The sequence below is a fragment of the Myripristis murdjan genome, chromosome 9 (genome assembly GCF_902150065.1).
Source record: "Myripristis murdjan chromosome 9, fMyrMur1.1, whole genome shotgun sequence".
Lineage (NCBI taxonomy): Eukaryota > Metazoa > Chordata > Actinopteri > Holocentriformes > Holocentridae > Myripristis > Myripristis murdjan.
In genome coordinates this window covers 25,273,415-25,293,409 of record NC_043988.1, presented here as the reverse complement: position 1 = coordinate 25,293,409, position 19,995 = coordinate 25,273,415, and the positions used below count along the sequence as shown (strand labels likewise).

Sequence of the window (19,995 nt, the reverse complement as noted above, 5' to 3'; positions counted from 1 at the left end):
AGTGGCACGAGTCAGACAGTGAGGGGTGGGTGGGGTGTGGGGAGTGACAGACAGTATCCCAGCAGCCCCTGGGTGACTGGGTCCTGGTGAGGCGAGTGTTAAAACTAGAAGACCCCATGGCCTTGAGAGCCACTCATGGCCAGAGAAATGCTCTCGTCCTTCTGTTGTCTGTCTCATGGTGCAGTGACCAATGAAAAGACAGAGATATAGCACATGGAGAAAGAGAGAAAAACAGAGGCAAAGAGAAAGTAGATGTGTGATTATGTAACAGGGGATTGCTTGCTGCAGTTTCATTAAGTGACTTTTTGGATTATGAGAAAGCAATCACGGTCACACCACGTGGGCAAACGTACTAAAGATAAAAGCAGGGGGAGACAAGGTGCGTGACAGAAAGAGAAGGAAAGTAGGAATGTGGAAGAAGAGGCGACCAGCAGGAACACCACGTGCAGAGATAATTTTAACAAATCCCAGAATACCCCGGCTGGTGGACAGTGTTACTGCCTGCATCAATAACCATGGTAACCTGATCCACTGATCCTGTGTGTGCAGGCTTGCTGCGTGGGATTCCACTGGAGGAGGCTTTCACACCAGATGTTTGTGCTTGCACTTTCGTCACTGGCGCCAAATTTGAGTGTGAATGCGTGTGTCAGTGTGCGTGTGTGTGTGTGTGTTTGTGTGTATGTACCAACTCCATCCCCCTCCAGATGTTAGTCTGTATCTTAGTCGAGAAAGACCGGGCTGGGTTACATTTTGGGTTAGATCAGGACACTGTGGTTTTAGTTTTAGTTCCCCATTGCTTCAAAGGTGTTTTTTTCCCATGGTAACAGTTCATATTTTGTGGTTATATGTATGTTTAAATATGACAATCGCCTGCTTGACAACAGCGCAACCGGACTTCAAAAAAGCCAAACCCTCTAATAAATCACAATCACAGAAAAGGGAACTCATTCAGTCTAAAGCGGTCACTCCCTATTACATTTATTCTCATTATCACAGAAATGTTTGATGTTGAGTTCAGTAGGGTTGTACTTAGTCTACAGCACATGTACCGACTTGCATTTGGACACAGAACAAAGGGAAATGGGAGTCGGAGACAGTAAATATGAGGTTTAAGTCGTCCTGCAGGTTGTCATGGCAATCAAAAGAGGGCAGACTTTGACTAAAGGTACTGTGGGAAGTCAGCCGTGATCTTGTAATCCTGCAATCTGAGCTCATGACAATGATTTGCTCTCCAACCTATATTCTTATCGCTTATGGGAGACAGGGAGGATTAGTGATTGTAAAATTTCAAGTTCAAGTAAGTATCTGCAATGCTAAAATGTCCGTGACATGACAGTGAATCCCTATAAGCTCCAGGGCTGTGGCTCTGTAGAAAACCCTGCGCTCTGACCTCCCCCGAGGAGGGCGAGCTATAAATCCCCTGAATATTTTTTGTCACTGTGTAAATTTGGTTCTGAAAGCCAGTTTTGGTCATAGGCCCATATACAGGATCAGTTGGAGAAGATGTTGAACGACAGGAACATTTCTTATTTGGCTATTATGATTGTATAGATGAGAATTATACTGGGATTATTACTTTTATGGGCGCTGTAAGGGTGGAAAGTGAATGCAAAATAAGCACTGATCAGCCTACACACATGAACTTTGCACTCTTCACTATGAGTTGCTTGTAATTTTCATCTTCAATTTGCAAATTTGAGGTTTTTCTCTAGCCACACTCTTTCTATGTTGCTCTGGATAAGATTTGTAGTTAAATACCAATATAGATTTTTATTTATTTATTTATTTTTTCTAATAGCAACGAACAAAAGCAGACAAACTTTAGCATCCCACTACCTGTTGTTTTTGGCATAAAGGTTGCATAACACATCAGCTGAGCTACTGCTTGAACTCATGTACATGTGTTTATGTATGTGCTGTGCATGTGTTACACTTGACGACAGGCTCCACGTGAGCAGCTTGTATTTCACCCAGAGGGGAGGGACAGACTAAACGCAAGCAAGGTCATGTTTACATTGACTGACTTCCTGTCAGTGGAGCTGAGGTGAGTGGAGATAAGAGACGGTCACAATAAATAGCACCAGCACAGTCACAGGGACAACACAACATCTTATTTCTGATAGAGAACCTGAGACCAAGGTATGTGTGCAGATAAATATTTTAATACAGGGATGGACAATGTGTGCCTGCTTTGACAATTAGTGATGTTTTATTCATACAGAAATGCGCAAGTTACAAACTTAACAGAATTTTGTCAATTGCAGGGCAATGTCATTGTAATATCAAACTATAATAACAGTCAACCTGTAAAATATTCCTTAAGTTGTTTCAGATTCTACTTTGTTAGAGATTTTGATTTATATTTGCCTCTAATTCATTTACATTACTTGCATTACTTCTCCATTGAGGTTACGTACAGGGCTGATCTTTTCCCTTTTTTTTTTTTTTTAATTGTTTTTTTTTTTGTAAATAAAATCAGCAGCAGAACTCCTCACCTCAAATCACCCCACACAAACATGTATGTGCACACATACACACCAGTTGTGGTGGGACCCAAACTGTTGTGGCAGCCTTCAGCGAGGTTCTGGCCAAGCATCCTTTAAATACGCCTAAAGGAAGAATCTGTGCACAGCTGCTGGAATTTAGCTGTTGATTTGTGCATCCACAAGCATTTCAGTTGCCAGCCAGACTGTTTATGGCTGCATAACAGCACACATACACACACACAAACACACACACACGAAATTGCTCTTTTATTGTATCCTGATTCAGACATCTGAACCATTCATGGGTTTAAAGTGAGCAGTACTACATGGGGCTGGATCTGAAAGGTTATTACAATGTTATGCAGGTCTTTCTGGAACAGAGACAACAATCTGTCATTTTTTTTTTTTTACAGTCATCTACTGGTGACCCTGAGTTAACTTGCCACTACAAAACTATGCATTTCCAAAACGATATTGGATGCTAAAACAGGTATATTCCTATTAAGTGCATAAAAAATAAGATGGAAAGATGTCAAAGTCTTGAATTCAAGACACAATCCCCTCCCAACATTGCTATTTTCAGCAGAAAACAGAATAGAGGTATTGACCAGCATCAAGTACTTCAAGAATGTCTCTTCTGATGATAAGATAACCTCTACCAAGAGTAGCATTCAGGTGTATTAAACTACTGATCCAATTGCTTGTTCAGTTTTGTTAGGTCCTCATAAAGAAAAAAAATTAAATTTAAAATGTTTTAATGTCTATTTGCCATTCAGCATTTTTTTTTTTTTTTTTTTTTTTTTTTAAATTCTACATACCAATAGATGATTTGGTTGCAAGAAATGAAATATGATCACCTTTGTCTCCTTGGAGCCTATAAATCTTAACCCATTCCAACTTCTTCATCTCCCCAGGCCTGTTGGACTTAAAGGCCTGGGAACTAAATTCAAATCCAATATTTTATCATGTAAAGAACTGACTTTCAGCGCGACAATATGGGGAATGATGTTTCCAAAAACCGTTGAAGACTCTAGTCTGTGTGTAAATTGATGTCCTCATCCTCAACACTACAAACAACAAGCTCAGTCTTCTGTTCTGCTATTCAACTTGCCCAGCAAGTCCACTTCTGCTCACAACTCTAACCTGGTTCAACAAAAGTTTATTCATGATACTGGCTCAGGAAGTATTTCAAAATTTTTAAGGAGTGGGCAATTACATACACATTCTCTTGATTGCCATACTATTTATTGTGTCCATCTGCTTGAAATAGAATGACTGTAACGGATGAGGTCTTTGACTTTATGTTAATGGATCACCTCTAATTTGCACAACAGGCCAGTGCAGGTGTGGATGATGCCATCATATACCTGCAAAACAAGGCTCATTCCCACCTGGAGAGGCTGGCAGGCATGGTGAGAGTCACACTTGTTGAATTTTCCAGTGAATTCAAAACCACCTACATCATCATGCCTCAGGAGAGGCTCAGAGCAATGCCAGCAGACAGCACCATGATGTCATGGATTATGGACTCTTCAGTGGACAAGCTGCTGTCTGACCAGCTGCAGAGATGTATGTGGTGCCCCGGGACACTGCACTGTTCACCCGCTACATCATTTCAGATTCAACTCTGGTGAAGAGCAAGACGTTGACTGCACTGAAACCTGACAGCTAACATTTCTGTTTTACATAGCTGAAATGTATTATTCTATTTTTTTGTATTTAACACTATTATAGCTGTACTGAGAATATCTCCCAGCTGATTAACATTAGCCACAGAATAACAAAAATTGAAAAAACAAAACAACCCCAGAAAGGCAACCTAAATGCCCATGTATGCACTGTAATGTTAAATGCATTTTAGCTGGACTTGAACTTCAATCCATGCTCCCATATTACCAACCAATACAATACAATCTACATAACAAATAAACTGACACTGGCATGAATTGTTGTTTAGTCTTTTATTATTTTTACTGCTTATTTTAATTGTTATATGCTATTTGTGGGCATATAGTATGTATTTTTCCATGCTGAGTCGTAATACCTTTTGCTGCTGCAGTGACCTAACTTCTCCACAGGGATCAGGTTTCATCTTATATCATCTGGTTTGAGTCCAGTTGCCAGTGGGCACTTTTCATCACAGGATGTTAATACAAATTTTAGTACAGCGACAGACAGGAAGGAGGAAGGATTATGTTAAGGAAATGGACTGCCCTAAGCAGAACTGACGACACAAATGGTCAATCATTGAGGGATCTACCTGGAACACTGAATTAGTCATTTTGTTATTTGGACTATTTGAAATTCACATGAGATTGGCACTGGTTTGCTCTGAGGAGGAGATGGGAGGCAGTTCAGTCATGCAGGTTTATGAGCACTCTGGACCCTATTAGCAGTATTTATATGCATAAATCAAGCATTTCAACTAATCTTCTATTGCTACTGTAAAGATCTAAGCTGAGGATTCAAATATGAGTCCCAGCCAGGTGATCCCTATCTTTAAAAGATAAAAATACCGCCCCAGATCATAATATGTGAATATGTTCTTGGGACCCTAACCTGAGAAACATTTTGTTGAACAGAATGAAAAATAATCTTGAAGAAAATTAATTCTTGTTATCTACAATGCAGCCATGCGAGGGCTACTTCCTGCCTGTGTAACGGCTGACAAACAAAGGTACGTACATGGCATAATTGTGCTGACTGACTGACACTTTGAACTGAGTGTGTAGGGCTGACCAAGCTGCAAACAGCTTGTGGTAAAACAGTGTGTGCGTGTGTTGGTGTGTGTGTGAGGTTCAATGTGAAAACCAATTACGTTATTTATTTGGCATATATTGACTGCTGGGCATTCTGGCCAATGACATTTTCATCTTCCAGACAACTGCATCTTGTACCAGCTACCATAAACACAAGTATGCAAGAAGAAGCACTTGGTGGATGAAACCACTGATGACAGGAATTGCTTTGTTTTACACACATAAACAGACTTTCTTGAGAGCAAAATTTAATAAACTGAGGGAAAAAAAACAGTTGGATACTGCCAAGAAATCCAATTCCAGCTGTAAGAGAGAGAAAATAAATTCTAGGAGAACCAAGCTCATGGCAAGAATTTAAACATGAAAGATGTCTTTCATGATAGCTCGGACAAATTTATCAACCTCCAGAAGAAAAAAAAAGTGTTGCACTGTGCAGCTGCCCTTTTTAATAATGTGGCTGGTTCAAAGCCAAACCGTCCTGCTTTCTTTAGCGCTCTACAGTTAATCAGCAGGTGGACCAAGCCAAGCTGTGCAAAAAGATACCAAGCAGCAGGAAAGACAGTCACACAGCTACTTCAGACCAGGGCAACAGAAAAGCCCAGCCTTCTACTGTACTTCCATAATTTTCTCACTGTAACACCTACACCCACACAGCATGCCATCAGCAGCACATGAATGGGCGTTGAAGGTTAGAAACATAAAACCCTGCTTTGCTCTTGTTCTTAGGAAGTGTGGGCCTCCGCAGTCCTGTAACTGTGTCTCTTACTGGGTGCCCAGGCAGCTCCACCACCCACTGCTTTAGGCATTTTCCATCAAGCCCAGCAGGCATGGTAAAGGCCAGCGTATCTATTGTTGCTATCAGTTGATGAAATCCTTTAAAGGCCACCCCAAGCAAAACCCCTGCCTTCCTCGCAGCTGGAGAGCTCGTTTTCTCTGGTTGTACCGTGACTGTGAGGGCACAGGTGAACTCCATTTAGCACCTTCACTGTTTTATAATGATAAGCCTAAATGTCTAACTTGAACTCGAGGACATTAGCTGTTTTTACAAGAAACTTAGTTACATAAAAATTGGGTCATCACAGTACAAATGTTATGATAATACTCTATTACAGCACTACGTGTACTCCGTGTAAAACTGTCTGGAGAGTGTTTGTGCAATACAGCGTTTTTACAAAATCTGTACTTTAATAATTCTGGTTCATGAAACTCCTTCATTAAGTAGCTGTGTAAAGGTAAGCTACGTGGAAAGTTAAATGTTTGATGTCGTGTTTACATATGAGATGAGTCAGCCAAAACAAATTAAAAGGCAGACACAGATAAAGAGAAATTAATGTGAAGTGTAATTGATAGGACCGCTGCATTTATGGGTGAGGCAATCTCCACACACAGGGGGCTGATATCAGGTCCAAGAGAGGAAGCATATCAATAAATGTGGCGTTGGGCAAATTTGTCAACATACAACAAATGCCATGTTAAAACAATTAGTTTGTACAGTGGGAGCTGACCTGTGACTACTGAATGGACGCAACGCTCAGCCTGACTGTGCCTTCAAAATGTGAGTAAAATACTCCACAAGTAATTTGCTATGGAGATCATGGAAACTTGGCCAATGAGCGGATGATCAACAAACCCTTCAGCTGAGAGAAGTTGGCCATGGTGGAACTTTTCTCGGTCACTGGCCATCAACAGGCAAATATGTGCCCTGTCTTGTTTCCCATCAATGTGATTTCGTTTCAGTGAACAATAGTTGTGCCAAGCTAGAGCGAAACGGGTGACAAGTTGATTGCGGCCTTTCAAAATGTCCCACCTCTCTTTGACATGAATGAACATTTCAAAAACAATGCTTGAGGAACAGCTGCGTCCATAGGTGACGTGGATGGTGAACTTTATTGAGGTTTTTTTCCTGCTTATTTTTGATTAACACTGAATACAATACCAGTATAGCATTATGAAAGGAAATCCCAAAGTTACATCAGGGCATCAAGCAGTAAAGTCTATTAAACAGCACGTCTGTTCACACTACTCACGTCTGTGAAATACCCAGCACTGATGCCTGCTTCGACCTGGTGTCGACGCACACACCTGTTCTATTTTTTGACTCAGTGCACAGAGTTTGTGGCAATTCTCACAACAGGCCTGACAGAAAAATACAGTGTAAGCACTAAAAAAACAGACTGAATGTAAGAGTGGAGAAGAATCAAGCCCTGTACGACAGTTCATGTTGGGAAGAAAAACTGAAGGATGAGGGGGAGGAAAATTTCAGCTGTGATGAATCAACCAGGTGTGTTTTGTTGTGCTACTGATTTCTTTGGTATGTTATTTTAAGTCTGTTTCCTTCTCTGTTTCCTCTGTGCTTCCTTCGCAGAAGTAATATAGTTAATCTGCGAATCAATTCAGGTTTTGTGTTTGTTGCAGTTTAGAGATGGATGGTTAGTTAACAGCTATTGATTATGTCATGGTTACTGTTTTTTATGGCTCTTACACGTTATGCAATGACAGATCATGTATGAGCAGCAGGGGAACTGGAAAATATTGATGCGATGCATCCTGTTTGAACATGGTGTAAGGCACATAACTGCAACGTCCTGGGTTCAAATCCTGCACACAACCTTTATCACAGATCTCGCCCTCTTCCTCACGCTCTTTCCTGTCTTGATACACTTTCAACTATCCAGAAAAGCATCAAAAATGATATCCTCTCACCACTATCAACCTATGTATCTGCAGAGTTATCAATTGTTCATTTATTCATTTCACCATCAAGTTCTATTATATGAGCTCTACACTGATGGAGGTTGAATGGAGTGGCACATCAAGTCTGTTCCAACAGAGGCATGGCTGCAAGATACTGGAAAAAACTGGCATTCCCGTTTCTTTTTTTTCCCTGATATATATTGAGATATTAAAAAAATCCAGGAAATTTCATCAGATGCATGCAATGTGTTATTCATGTACAGATTATTAAAAATTTACAATCATAATTTTCATCATTTGGGTACCTTAATAAGTCTATCCTCTTCTAACAAAACAACCCCCAACCCCCTCCGATTTCTACCACACTTGGTTCAACCCTCTGCCAGCCCGCCAGAAATGGGACTGAAATCCTCCACTGTTGGTTTCATGTATGCCTCTCCCACATGGCCAAGTGGAGAGAGAACAGGTGGAGGTATTTGGGCAAGGCAACATGTTTTCTTAATACACTTTACAAATGGATTTATGTGTCTCAGTTGTGTTATTTATATGTAATCTACCACTTCCAACGATGTACAAAGGTATGCTTATTCTGTGTTGTGGAAGATAAACACACATTGTCTATGCCAAATACAGGCAGGCGTCCCAGCACAGCTGGGGCTGGTTCAACAAACACAAACAACACATTTATCTACTGTACTTGCCTGCAAAGGGCATCTGGATATTGCATGTTTTGTGTGTGTTAAGAATTTCTTACATAAAAGCACGGACCAGCCTTGTGACAGTAACTTAACTTTAAAACATCACTGGGATGAGGTGCTGCTGATAATGGAAATACACACTCTGAGAAGCTGCTTGGTGTAACATAATGCCTGCTTTAGCATCACGGCAACATTATCTGTGACAGCAGCTGCATAATCTGCATGCTGACAGGCAGGTGACACACCAGGAAGGAACCAGCAAGCACAATCACTACTGATCAGTTATTGAACAGCCAAAACAGGCAGTGCTTGTTTTCAAATTGTGGTGACTAGTGGGGCCTGTTTTGGCTGTTTGATAAACTGATCAAGATGATCCCTTCCCCAGAGCACACAGTGAGCTGATCACTGTGCATGCAGGACCTGCTGTCAATGGCAACAAACAAGTTGTAGCATTACATGTTTGAGTTCATTTGTCTAATTTGATATTGTGTTTCCTGCCATGTGTCTACTGCACGTGTACATAGCGATGTCAATGCTGAAACAAAAAAATCGTTCAGCCCTAAATAAAAGCACAGAACCAACAAGCACTTGTGCTTGGACTGGCAAATCAAACTGTCTTGATATCCATTCTTGCTCAATACAAAAAATTCCTAGCTGCTGTAAAAATGTTGAAGTGGTACAATTTGTGTTAGTGGTTTGAGGTTCATAAGCATAGTTTGTTTGCCTGAGCAATATAAACTACATGACATTTTGTTTTATTAAGCATGAACTACCACAGTGTTCTTAATTTTTTATCCACAATATCCAATGAAAGTAAAACCAGAGGATTCCTAGTTTGAATCCAAAACCACTTGGGAAATATAGGAAATAACAATATGGACAAAAAGGAGGAATGCTCTCTTCTCTCTTAGCAGCTGCTGTCAGATGCCCTTGAGCAAGTAAACCCACAGTTTCACTGCTGCAGCTGCTCAGTGGCCAACAGCAAAGTGCTGTGGTTTCACTGGTCAGCACCCAGGTGAGAGAGTGCGTGACTAAATGGATTTGGAAATTCTGCATCGCTGAAAAAGACAGACCTTACCTCCACAATCAACTTTCTACGGAAAAATAGTGGTTACACAAAAGCACAATCCAATTCTAAGTTTGCATTCATACACATATAACTCGCCTTCAGCCTCTTTGTTTCACAAGCAGATGATGAAATAAAAACCTCTCTACCAACAACCCAGGTCTAATAAACAGCATTTCAAGTTATTGATCATTTAAAATATTGAAACAAACAACTAATTAGACATGTTACATTGATACAAAATAGTATTTTGTCCCTCTCTCCATTGGAAATAATGCAATTTCTGAACTAAAACATAAACAACCCTGAAACTGTAACCCATATCCAAATCTATATATCTGAAGACGTGAGGGTAATGCTACAAAAAAAAATCTGTGGGCTATGGTGTTCCTGTTTTCAGCTACTGTGCAGGTAAAAATTAAATCTAAGAACATCTGTGGATGCACCTCAGGGTTAAATTTGTACAAGGGCTGTTCGGATTCACTCACTCTAATATACATATATTTGAAAAACATTTGCATTCACGAGTGCACACAAAAAGGACATACTGATGCTTTGAAGCTTTTTTTTTTGTATTATTGGGCTACATAACACTCACAACACAATAAGCTAAAGACAGAATAAGGATTCAAGACAAGACAACTCCTGATTCCTGTGTGTGTTTGGGCGTGTTTACATTAAACTCGTTTATCCAGCGTGGAAACACACAGTTGAAACAGTTAAATGAAACACATGCCGCGCAAATACTGTAAATTGCTGTGTAAACAGGGTCCACTACACACCCTACATGCATCGCCCCAATATACAGGAGCGTATACAAGCTGACCAAATACATTTATGTAGAACACAAATGTGAGCATCGTGACAAAGGTCTGATTACTTTCCATGGCAAATTAATCAATAAGTGGCACCATGTGTCTCTTACCACCACATGCACATATAAGAACCAATTAAAACAAAAAGAAAAATCTATTGAATGGTTATTGATTCTGACTCTTTGCCGTGACAGATGCCACAAAGCTCAGCCCTCAACAGTTTCATCTCGTTTGAGAACAGTACAATTGTGGTTAGTTAATAATGAAAGACAGCTGTTACAGCAGCCACACACACACACACACACCTTCCGCCAGGGAACGCCTGACAGACAATGGCCTGTCAAAGTATTGCCCCTCCTTTGTGATTTTGTAACAGGAATGAAAAGCAATATGGCCTCAAAAAGGTGCCAAATTTCCTCTAGAAACTCAAGCCAGGCTATCAGAACCATTTCAGAAACATCACCACACCGACAGCAAAAGGATTAAATAATGCACTGATACAGTGTGGGAGACAGCAAGCGAGAAATCATTTAAGTTTAATAGCCTAGGTCAGTGATGCGGGCTACACTGTCCTTGTTATGCAAAAATCATATGGAGCACTGTGCTGACTCTGGTCATATAATCCCTATCTCAGTGTATTCTTTTCCCCATTGCATGCAAACATTTACAAAGGCAGGATGTGATGTAACAAGCAGTATCTCTTTGGTTTTTGATTAAATCAAAATAAAAACATTTTATGAAGAGCTTGCAAAAATTATAAATGGCTTAGAGTATACTGAGCATAACGTGCCAAGACCTCACCATTCATCCCCTAACCCTGCCAACCACACATACACCTTCACACAGTACAGTGGAGAGGCACAGTGTGACCCAGCACTACAGTGTAATCTTAGTCACATGCTGCCTACAGCAAACAGGGCCAGGAATCTATTTCGGCGACCCAGTTCAATTCACTGTGCCTCTGCCCTGGCCCACTCTGGCCTGAGAGCCATGTGTGAGGTGACACTCCTCTTTATATCCCATTTATTTCATTAGGTCACAGAATGACTCAACAGGATTTCTCGAGTCAAAGATGTACAGCATCCCAAGACAGCCAGGGAAAATTTGTGGGTGAATCCTTGCCAGAGAGATAAACTTTTCCCACATTTGGTTAAGGCTCAGGTGGCTAGCACATACAGTAACTGGCTTTAAAGTAATAGACTCAACACTGCCTGTTGCTGCATAGCCTCCAGTATCTTATCAAGAGAGACAAAATGGAGCCGGGACATTGAAAATAACCAAAAGTAGAAACTGGTGGACAAGAATCTGCACTAAAATAATACAGAGGACTTTTTGAATATCCTGACACATTTGAGGTGAATACTGACCGAGAGGCTGTGTCAGACCATCTTTCACCTGACCTCACATGTTAATATTAAGTGACTCTTGGAAGTCGATGTGAGACTAAAGCTGGCAACACACGTGTATGGGAGAATACCTCGACATACTTAAACCAAACCAAACTCCAAGGCTCCCACACAGACAGCATTTTTTTTAAAATCACAACTACATGGTTGCTCACATGGGACAAATGCACATCTTAAAAAAAAAAAAAAAAAAAAAAAAAAAATCAATTATTGGCAATGTGCACGTGTCATGCACCGGCACACAGTGCGCACATGCACGTTTCTCCAGCCTCGTTTCCATGACAACCACATCACCAGGGGCCAATAAATCCGTATGACCGAGTAAGCTCTAGTTATGTCCGAGAAAGTAGTGCTGTTACGTGTTCTCCTGGTGCTGCTGTCTATTATCAGCCCTGCCTTTCACACTATAATGGATGTGACGGTGAGTAAAGAGGAGATGGTCAGTGTCGCACGCCTCGCTTGAGTTTCCCAATATAGAGATGCTCGTATATTCAAGGTCCTCGTGTCTAGCCTCTGAGGCAGCCGGCCTTCACATTACAGAGAGATGGATAACAGCTCTGGGCTGCAGATTAATTTCCTCACTGCTGTGTCACCGATGAAGATAGAAAGAGAGAGGGAGAGGGAGAAAAAAAGAGGGGATCAGTGATAATCTTGACACGCTGGGGCCTTGTGGTTCACAGTCAGCGCATCACCGAGCGGGGTCATGCCGGCCCACCAATTCCTGTACATCTCACCTCGTTTCCAAACCGCTGCTTGACCCCTGCGACGACGTGTCAAGGTAAAGACGGCTTCACCCGGTCCCTGTAAACCCCGCTGCCTAACACCGGCTCAAAGGCAGTTATGTATTACCGGGCAGGCCATATTTCCATTTCACACTCACCTGCCTGGAGATATGGGTCGACAGAGCCCGCTTCCTTCTCAGCTAGCGTTTTGTCGTTTTGTCCCCGTGGTTACGTTGTTGGCGGTGCTGCCGGGGAGATAGGCTACCGTTCAGCCCGGGAGAAGTCCGCACACAGCAGGCCGTGGTGAGGAGAGGACACCGTCTTTGTGCGCGGTCCCTCCAAGCGTGGCTCTTTTACGCAAAGGGTGTTTAGACAGACGCTAGGCGCACTGCCCATGGAGGGATTTTGCCTTTCATACAGCCACGGGGTTGACTTGTTCATCATCACGCATGCTCACACTGATCCTTGACGTAAAGTTTCTACCTCTCGCTCCGCCTTGGAACCGCGTCTCAGCCAATCGGCGGCGGCGCAGCGGTGACGCACCTGTCTGGACGAGATGCCCGTGTGATCTCACCGACGCGCTCTGTAATAGATTTTGTAATAACCTGCTTTCATAATGTGGAGCGCTACGATTCTCCGCGCTCCTGTCTCTGTCTCCTCTGCTGCACTGGCACCATCATGGTTTCCTAATCAGAGAAGAAATGGGCTCTTTGTGTCCACCATCCCCGAAGCCAACCGTGCCAATATGGATTCACCCACACTGCCATCTCACGGTTATTTGTTTGTACTGCCATTATTTAATTGACCTACATCCACAATCTCACAAAGTCACTTGCATCAGCTAGTTACTCTGGTGTAACCCGCAGAGCTGAGCATGGCAACCAAACACGCAAATTATAAAACGCACAGACTTCTTTCAACTCAGTTAAGATGTCTGACATTTCTCTAAATCATAGGCTTATGATAATAATTTAATAAGAATGCTATCCCAAGAAAAAGAAGCAGAAGAAGAAGGAGAAGAAAAAGAAGAGGAAGAGGAAGAATAGCCTATTTCTTAAAATGCATCTACGTATTTTTACTAACTTTAATAAACTGTACATTTACTTGTAAGTGTACTAGTTTGTTACTAGTGGATATTGAAACGATACCTCTCAGAGTTAAAATTAACTTAAAGTGCACTAACAGTTTACTACATGGGACTGAAATATACATGATATTATATCTGCCTATTATGTTTGCATATCTGAGGATGACTCACACAAATTAGTGTACTACTACTCCCTCTATTTGTATTAGGGTCATGGAGATAAAGTTTCTTTATCTCAGCATGTCAGCAGGTGGGGAGAACATGCAAAGCTGAGGCTCAGGTTCTGGGACTTCATCTTGTAAAGAGACACTGTTTTGACAAAGGAAAAATTAAATCTGTTCCTACTAATTTTTAATTTAAATTAAGTACACTAGACTTCACTGGAGTAAGCTTCTTTTTTCAGAGGGATGTGGTGTGTCAGAGTGGGTTAGTTGTGATCTATGATATCATATAACTAAGCCTAAATTTTCCTGTAATACTCCCACAGGAACCTTTACGGTTGCTGTATAGTTCCCCTTTTAAAGTTTAGTATCAGTTCTTAATAAATTATCAAAATGCATTTGTTGCAAACTGATTATGCTCATTTAACAGCATCAACCACTGACCAACATGGTCAATGTAGAAAATAAGGAAAGAGAAAATATATACCTACTTTTGCTGTTAGAGGTGTTAAGGTATCTTGTTATAAGGATTTCGCTCCACGCCTGTAAATAACAGTCCAAAAATATTCAGTACAAAGTAAAATAGGAGTACATTTAGTCCACATTTATAGGAAGTGCACCTGTCCGTGGTTTGGAAAAAGTGAGTGTTTTTGGGCAGGGATGCCTCATACAACTTGAAACTTTAATGATGCTGCTGAGCCAGTTTTTTATCCACCTACATTTCTGTGCAACCCATTTTGGCAAGTGGCATTATCTCAACAGATGCACCACCTCAGTCCACTGTAAGCTGTGAGTTAGCAGGGATGACTGCTGGAAATGTACACTGTGGTGAAATGTATGAGTGTGGTATTCATTTAAATGAACAGATCTGCTTATAGAAGACCATTTACAATGTGTGGTTCCACTGAACAAGACAGACTTATCTGTGAAGCTGGCCTCAAGAGTTTCCCTTATGGAGGATATCTTAGACGGCACATGAATACTAACTCAGTTTATGTGTTTTACTATCTGGGTCAGTAGAAACATGTGTCACATGGTGCTGACAGTATATACTGCAGATCCATTGTTTGAGCCACCAAAGCCTAGATTTACCCACACTGCTGTGTCCAAAGAGTTATGCAGTTTTATCATGCACAAAATCATCTTGTGCCAAGGCCAAGTGGATCTCAAAGTAGGGTCCGGAGATCCACAGGAGTCCTTGAAGAGGTTGTGGTGGGTCCTCCATCAAAATGAGAGTTTTATTTATCGTTCCTTTAATTTTAGGATTAGACAGCATGGATGATGTAGAAATCAATGTTGTGATTAGAGGCTCCACTCCTCTCTGTTGTTATCTTCCTCATTACAGTGTAAACAGTTGTCTTGTTCTGTGCTAAGTCATACATGCAAAAAAAAAAATGTATTGGAGGAATCTTTGCATGTGAAGGTTTTAGAGATGAAAATGTTTATGAAACCCAACTCAAGTTACTCAACACTGATTAAGGGGGAGGAACACATGCATGTAAGCGGGTTGGCTGAGATGAAAGCGCCCATAGATAGGCGCCTGTAGGTTTTAAGGTGCTCACACATGCATACACACTCACACACACTCACACAATGGTTTTGTTTGAAGCCCACAGGCACAAATCCCCTGACAATGTAAGCACTGGCTGAGGCTCTTTGGTCAGGTTACACGGTCAAATAAACTTAAAAGCCAAGACCCTACACCCTCTCTGCTCGTTACTCCAAAGTTTTTCATGCACATGGACCCTGAACTAACCACCAGGAAAAGAAAGATAAATGGATCCCTGTGATGGCAGAGATTACGACATGCTGATGATGTCGCTGTATCTTTCAGTAAACCTGTTTTGACTGCTTCAAGTCCAGAACAGAGGAATGAGACAGTGTAAGGGCACATCTCACAAAGGGAAGTCGCATGTGTAGACAGTGTCTCTAATTATGCCACTTTTGCTGCACATGGCACCGTGGCACTAAGGTTCAGCATGCTCTTTGATACTGAAGCCAAAGAAGATAACAAAGTTTAATTAACATATGGAGTAGCAGCTGGGTTATATTATTTGGTTAAATATTTCTGATCCTGCACCATAAATCTAGTGCAGCACAGATAAGACCATTACATCTTGGTATATGTAATTATTATCTATATATGCTGCACTACACACTGGTTTATTGCAAGCTATTTCCACATTTCATATCTGCTGACAAAACTACTTTAGGTCATTTCTTTTTGGTGTCAGTGCATTTTTTCATGCCGATAAATTTCAATATTGTCACTTCACTTCATCCAGTGCTCTAAAAACTCTTTAAAAATGTGTCTGGCTTTTTGTTGTTAGAGTTTTGTGTGTGTGTGTGTGTGTGTGTGTGTGCATTTGACTTGCAGCAAGTGGAAGAAACAAATGTGTTCTGGGTCAGTAGTCCCTCTTTAACTCAGTCTCAATAACTCTGAATGTAGGTGGGAAGCAGAGGAAAAGGACACATCATCGTTAAAGGAGGAGTCGCAACCGTAGACAGTATCTTTAATGATTTGACATCACAAAGGTCCTACTGTACAGTACATTATACTGTGGCACTGAGTCAGCATGCTCTTAGATACTGAAGAACCAAGATAATGACTTAATTCAGCCTATGAACACACTTTTAACAGTCCTTTCGTTTCCTCACGGTTCTGTACAGACTCAATGCGTCGAACTGATCAAGCAAACAATCAAACAATCCCAATCTTCTGCTGAAGTCTTCAGAAATAAATAAAAAAAACAGCAATAATTGTATAATCCATTTGTATTCTGTGAAATACTGCCACTAAAGATGATGTTTAATTGATTAACATATAGATGTCTTCAACAAATATTCACTTGGATAGTTCTGGTCCTACACCATAACCTAGTGCAGCACGGATAAGACCATTACAACTGAAGGTATTTAACTATTATCTATACATATATACATAGTCACTGGTTTCCATCAGTGGTGTATCAGGTGCAGGTATCTACAGTGCCTTCATTTCAGGCGCATATAATACATGATAGTAAAATTTTAGTGCAAGCTAATTCCACATCACATATCTCATGACAAACATGCTTCAGTTCATTTTTCTTTTTTTTTTTGTCGTGTCGCTGTGTTTTGTCGTGCTGAAATTTTGCTGTTGTCAGTTCACTTCATCCAAATGCTCTGCAAACTCGTCATCCACTGGGCTGTGGGTTGTCAAAGGGGGTTAGGTATGTTTGTGGGAGTGTGAAAAAGAGAGAAAGGGCAGGAGAAAGCGACAGAGAAAAACAGAGCGTGTGTGTGTGTGTGAGCGTCAACAAGGTGTGTTATGTGTTAAAGCTAGTATCCCCAGGTCAGCGGATAATTACAGTACATGCCCCTCGTTGGTTGTTGATTCTTGTGGACTGATGATGGAAACTAAAGAGGTTACAGGGAGTACAATTGCTCCTCTGTTGCTTCATTCTAAGGAGCAAAAAAACAAACAAACAAAAAAAAAAAAAAAACACTGAATAGTTGCCAAGTTTGTCCATGAAGCTCTTCTCTCTCTTGTAGTGCCTCTGTTGCCTGGAAGCATCAGCAGGATAAAGCTAAACGAGGCCAGTGGGGGGAAAAACCCCTTTAGTGTTCAACATTTGTTCCGGTATCTTTACATCATCTACATAGCCTACATGGGTGTGTTGTGTAAAGTGACGTTTTGGAGCCGAGGGAGAGCGGATGAACACGTCTGTGTGTTTGTGTGTGTGTGTGTGTGTGTGTGTGGTGTGGCGGGGGAGAAGAGGGTGTGATGAGTGCAGATATGGGTTGACAGATAACAGCTGATTATGTCCTGCATGGTGTTAGATCACATTCTCAAACAGCTGCATGGAGTTCATGATGTTCTCATCCTGAAAAGAGAGAAACACAACCGTTTGTCATCCCAGTAAATGAAGTTTTAAATTAATTTTTTTTTTTGGGAGGTCCTAAATTTTGATAGGTTAATGAGCAAGGCATGAAATTTAGATTTTTCATCAAATGGCCACAGTGGCAAATACTGTCAAAATTGTCCTTTTTTTAAAAAAAAACTGTCAAACCAGCTTTGGGGGTAGAAGACAATGTATTTCCTACCGAACACAAGATTATCGGTCAAAGTGAGCAGTTTAGTTAACAGCCTTGCTATAGGCAAAATATGCCAGCATATAGACAGTGGCTTGTGTTAATTTGAAACTGTGCTTGCAAGTTTTAGTCCTACAGTGTCCATACTTGGACACGTAATAGAATGATGAAATATTTTGTAATGTGTCAACGTTAGGAATGAAAAAAAAGCAACATTGTTATATTTTTGTATTAAAGCTTAATCACTTCTACCCCAAGAACATCTGAATTCTTGTCATTCCTTCAGTTGTTCATGATTTTTGTACCTTGAAGCAGCTGCGAGGTTGCAACAGATTTCCACCACGTTTGCTTTAGGGGCAAGGGGAAATTTCTCTTCTGTCTGTTGCAGTTACTGCCCCTCTGGTTTCTAGCAGCAACATTTTGATTGGCTGGCTTGGCTGTCAATCACAGGTACTTTGAAATTTTGTCTAAGGCTGATTACATCACCACATATGCCTGATTTTGTTTTCCATAGCATATTTATTACTTGGTTGAGGTGGTGATTTTGAATGTTTGGCCTGTTTACTACAATTTACCGACATTTTAGGTAGGTAAATCATGCGGGGATACTAAAAGTTTGCTTCTGTGGCTAACAAAGTGTTGCCATTCATGCTTTACACAACTGATAGAGAGACTGTTTTACTTCACATTTCAAATTGTCCAAACAGTGCTGTGGGCTTTTAGGAAAACTAATGTGGATGATTTTATTGGGGAGGAATGAATGGAATCCAATTGCTGGAGCAAAGGCAGGAGAAATGATGTTGCATTATATACGACGGCTTGGTTTGGGAAAAGATTACCAGCATCTGAACAATGGATCTTTTGTAGATATTGCACTAAACATGCAGAATGACTGGTATCGTCCTTCAAATGTGCTGTGTGTGTGGTTTAAACTCCAAATTGTAGAGACATAGAAGAAAACTGTGTTAACAAGAAAGTCTGTGTCACAGCTTATCTCATGTTTGTGATTGATTTTTATTTTTCACCACTTTTATGTCCTCTGAAAAATGCTTATTTTACAAATCCTGGTAAAGGTTTGGAGCAGGCTGGTCTTGAGGTTTTAAACCTAAAGGAATAGCTCACCCACATGAAAATTTAGTGATTATCTTCTCACTTCCATTTCGGTCAAATCACCACTGAAGTTTATAAGAGCAACAAACACACAAGTTGGCCATCTTTTTTATAGCTCCAAGAACGGCATAAAACAGTCATCAAATTTCCTGAAACAGCTTGTGCATCATGATCCAAGTGTTTTATAGCCCAACCATTGCACTGTGGCTCCAGAAGTGCAATATTTACCTCATTATGTTCTTTATTTTCCTCAACAATGACGCTCAGGCCACACAACCTAGCAACTGAGCAGACTTCTGCCAGAGTGCACGAATGTCAACAGACATCTTATGCTCTTTTGGGAGAATGCTGAGAGGAAACCATGCAATCTAACTCACTGTGTGTTTGACGGTCATATGACCCTCAGTTTAATTTCAATTAACTCGGGGGTGAGTACACAGTAACTGAATTTTTATTTTGGTTTGAACTATTTATTCAATGATGCCAGAGGTCAAACGGTCAGTCCAAACATCCTCAAGCAAAGTGCTTTCACTCAAATTCTCAGAGACGACTACAGAAGGAGCCTTATTCATCTGAACCTTAGACATCCAAATTTGCATCAGGCGTATTAAAAAATATCCAACTGAGCACAATAGTTTGAATTTCATTTCATGATACAAATCATCAGCCATCTAATTAGACTGGGTTTTTTGGAATGTCTACATAATGCATATTTTGAAAATGTTCTGCCTCAGCATGTCAGTGTGTGTGACCACAAATTTGATCTGTTTACTAGCATGAACCACCTCCAAGCTCGAGTTGTTTGGGTTAAGTGAGGTTCAGCTGTAACCCAGGGGCTTTGTGGTAGCAGTGAGAAAGGGAGGTTAGGTTTTTATCACAGGCTGTAAAATGAAGACTAATCCATCTTTGTTCGGCAG

At 40.9% G+C, this 19,995-nt stretch overlaps 2 protein-coding genes across 5 annotated transcripts in view; both read right to left on the bottom strand.

Moving 5' to 3' along the window:
* Positions 1 to 13,074, bottom strand: part of slc23a2 (solute carrier family 23 member 2) — a 39,748-nt gene extending 26,674 nt beyond the window's left edge. For 2 of the 3 annotated variants that reach the window (XM_030060893.1, XM_030060894.1), the window contains exon 1: positions 12,805 to 13,074. The gene's annotated coding sequence lies outside the window, so the exon portion shown is untranslated. Of the gene's footprint in view, positions 1 to 1,643; positions 1,651 to 12,804 lie in introns of those variants that run through there. The other variant, XM_030060895.1, reaches the window with a different exon arrangement.
* Positions 13,075 to 16,374: 3,300 nt separating this feature from the next.
* Positions 16,375 to 19,995, bottom strand: part of kcnip3b (Kv channel interacting protein 3b, calsenilin) — a 37,219-nt gene continuing 33,598 nt past the window's right edge. For both annotated transcript variants that reach the window (XM_030060810.1, XM_030060811.1), the window contains one exon: positions 16,375 to 17,760. In XM_030060810.1, the coding sequence (XP_029916670.1) occupies positions 17,713 to 17,760 (48 nt within the window). In that variant the 3' untranslated portion in view covers positions 16,375 to 17,712. The remainder of the gene's footprint in view (positions 17,761 to 19,995) is intronic.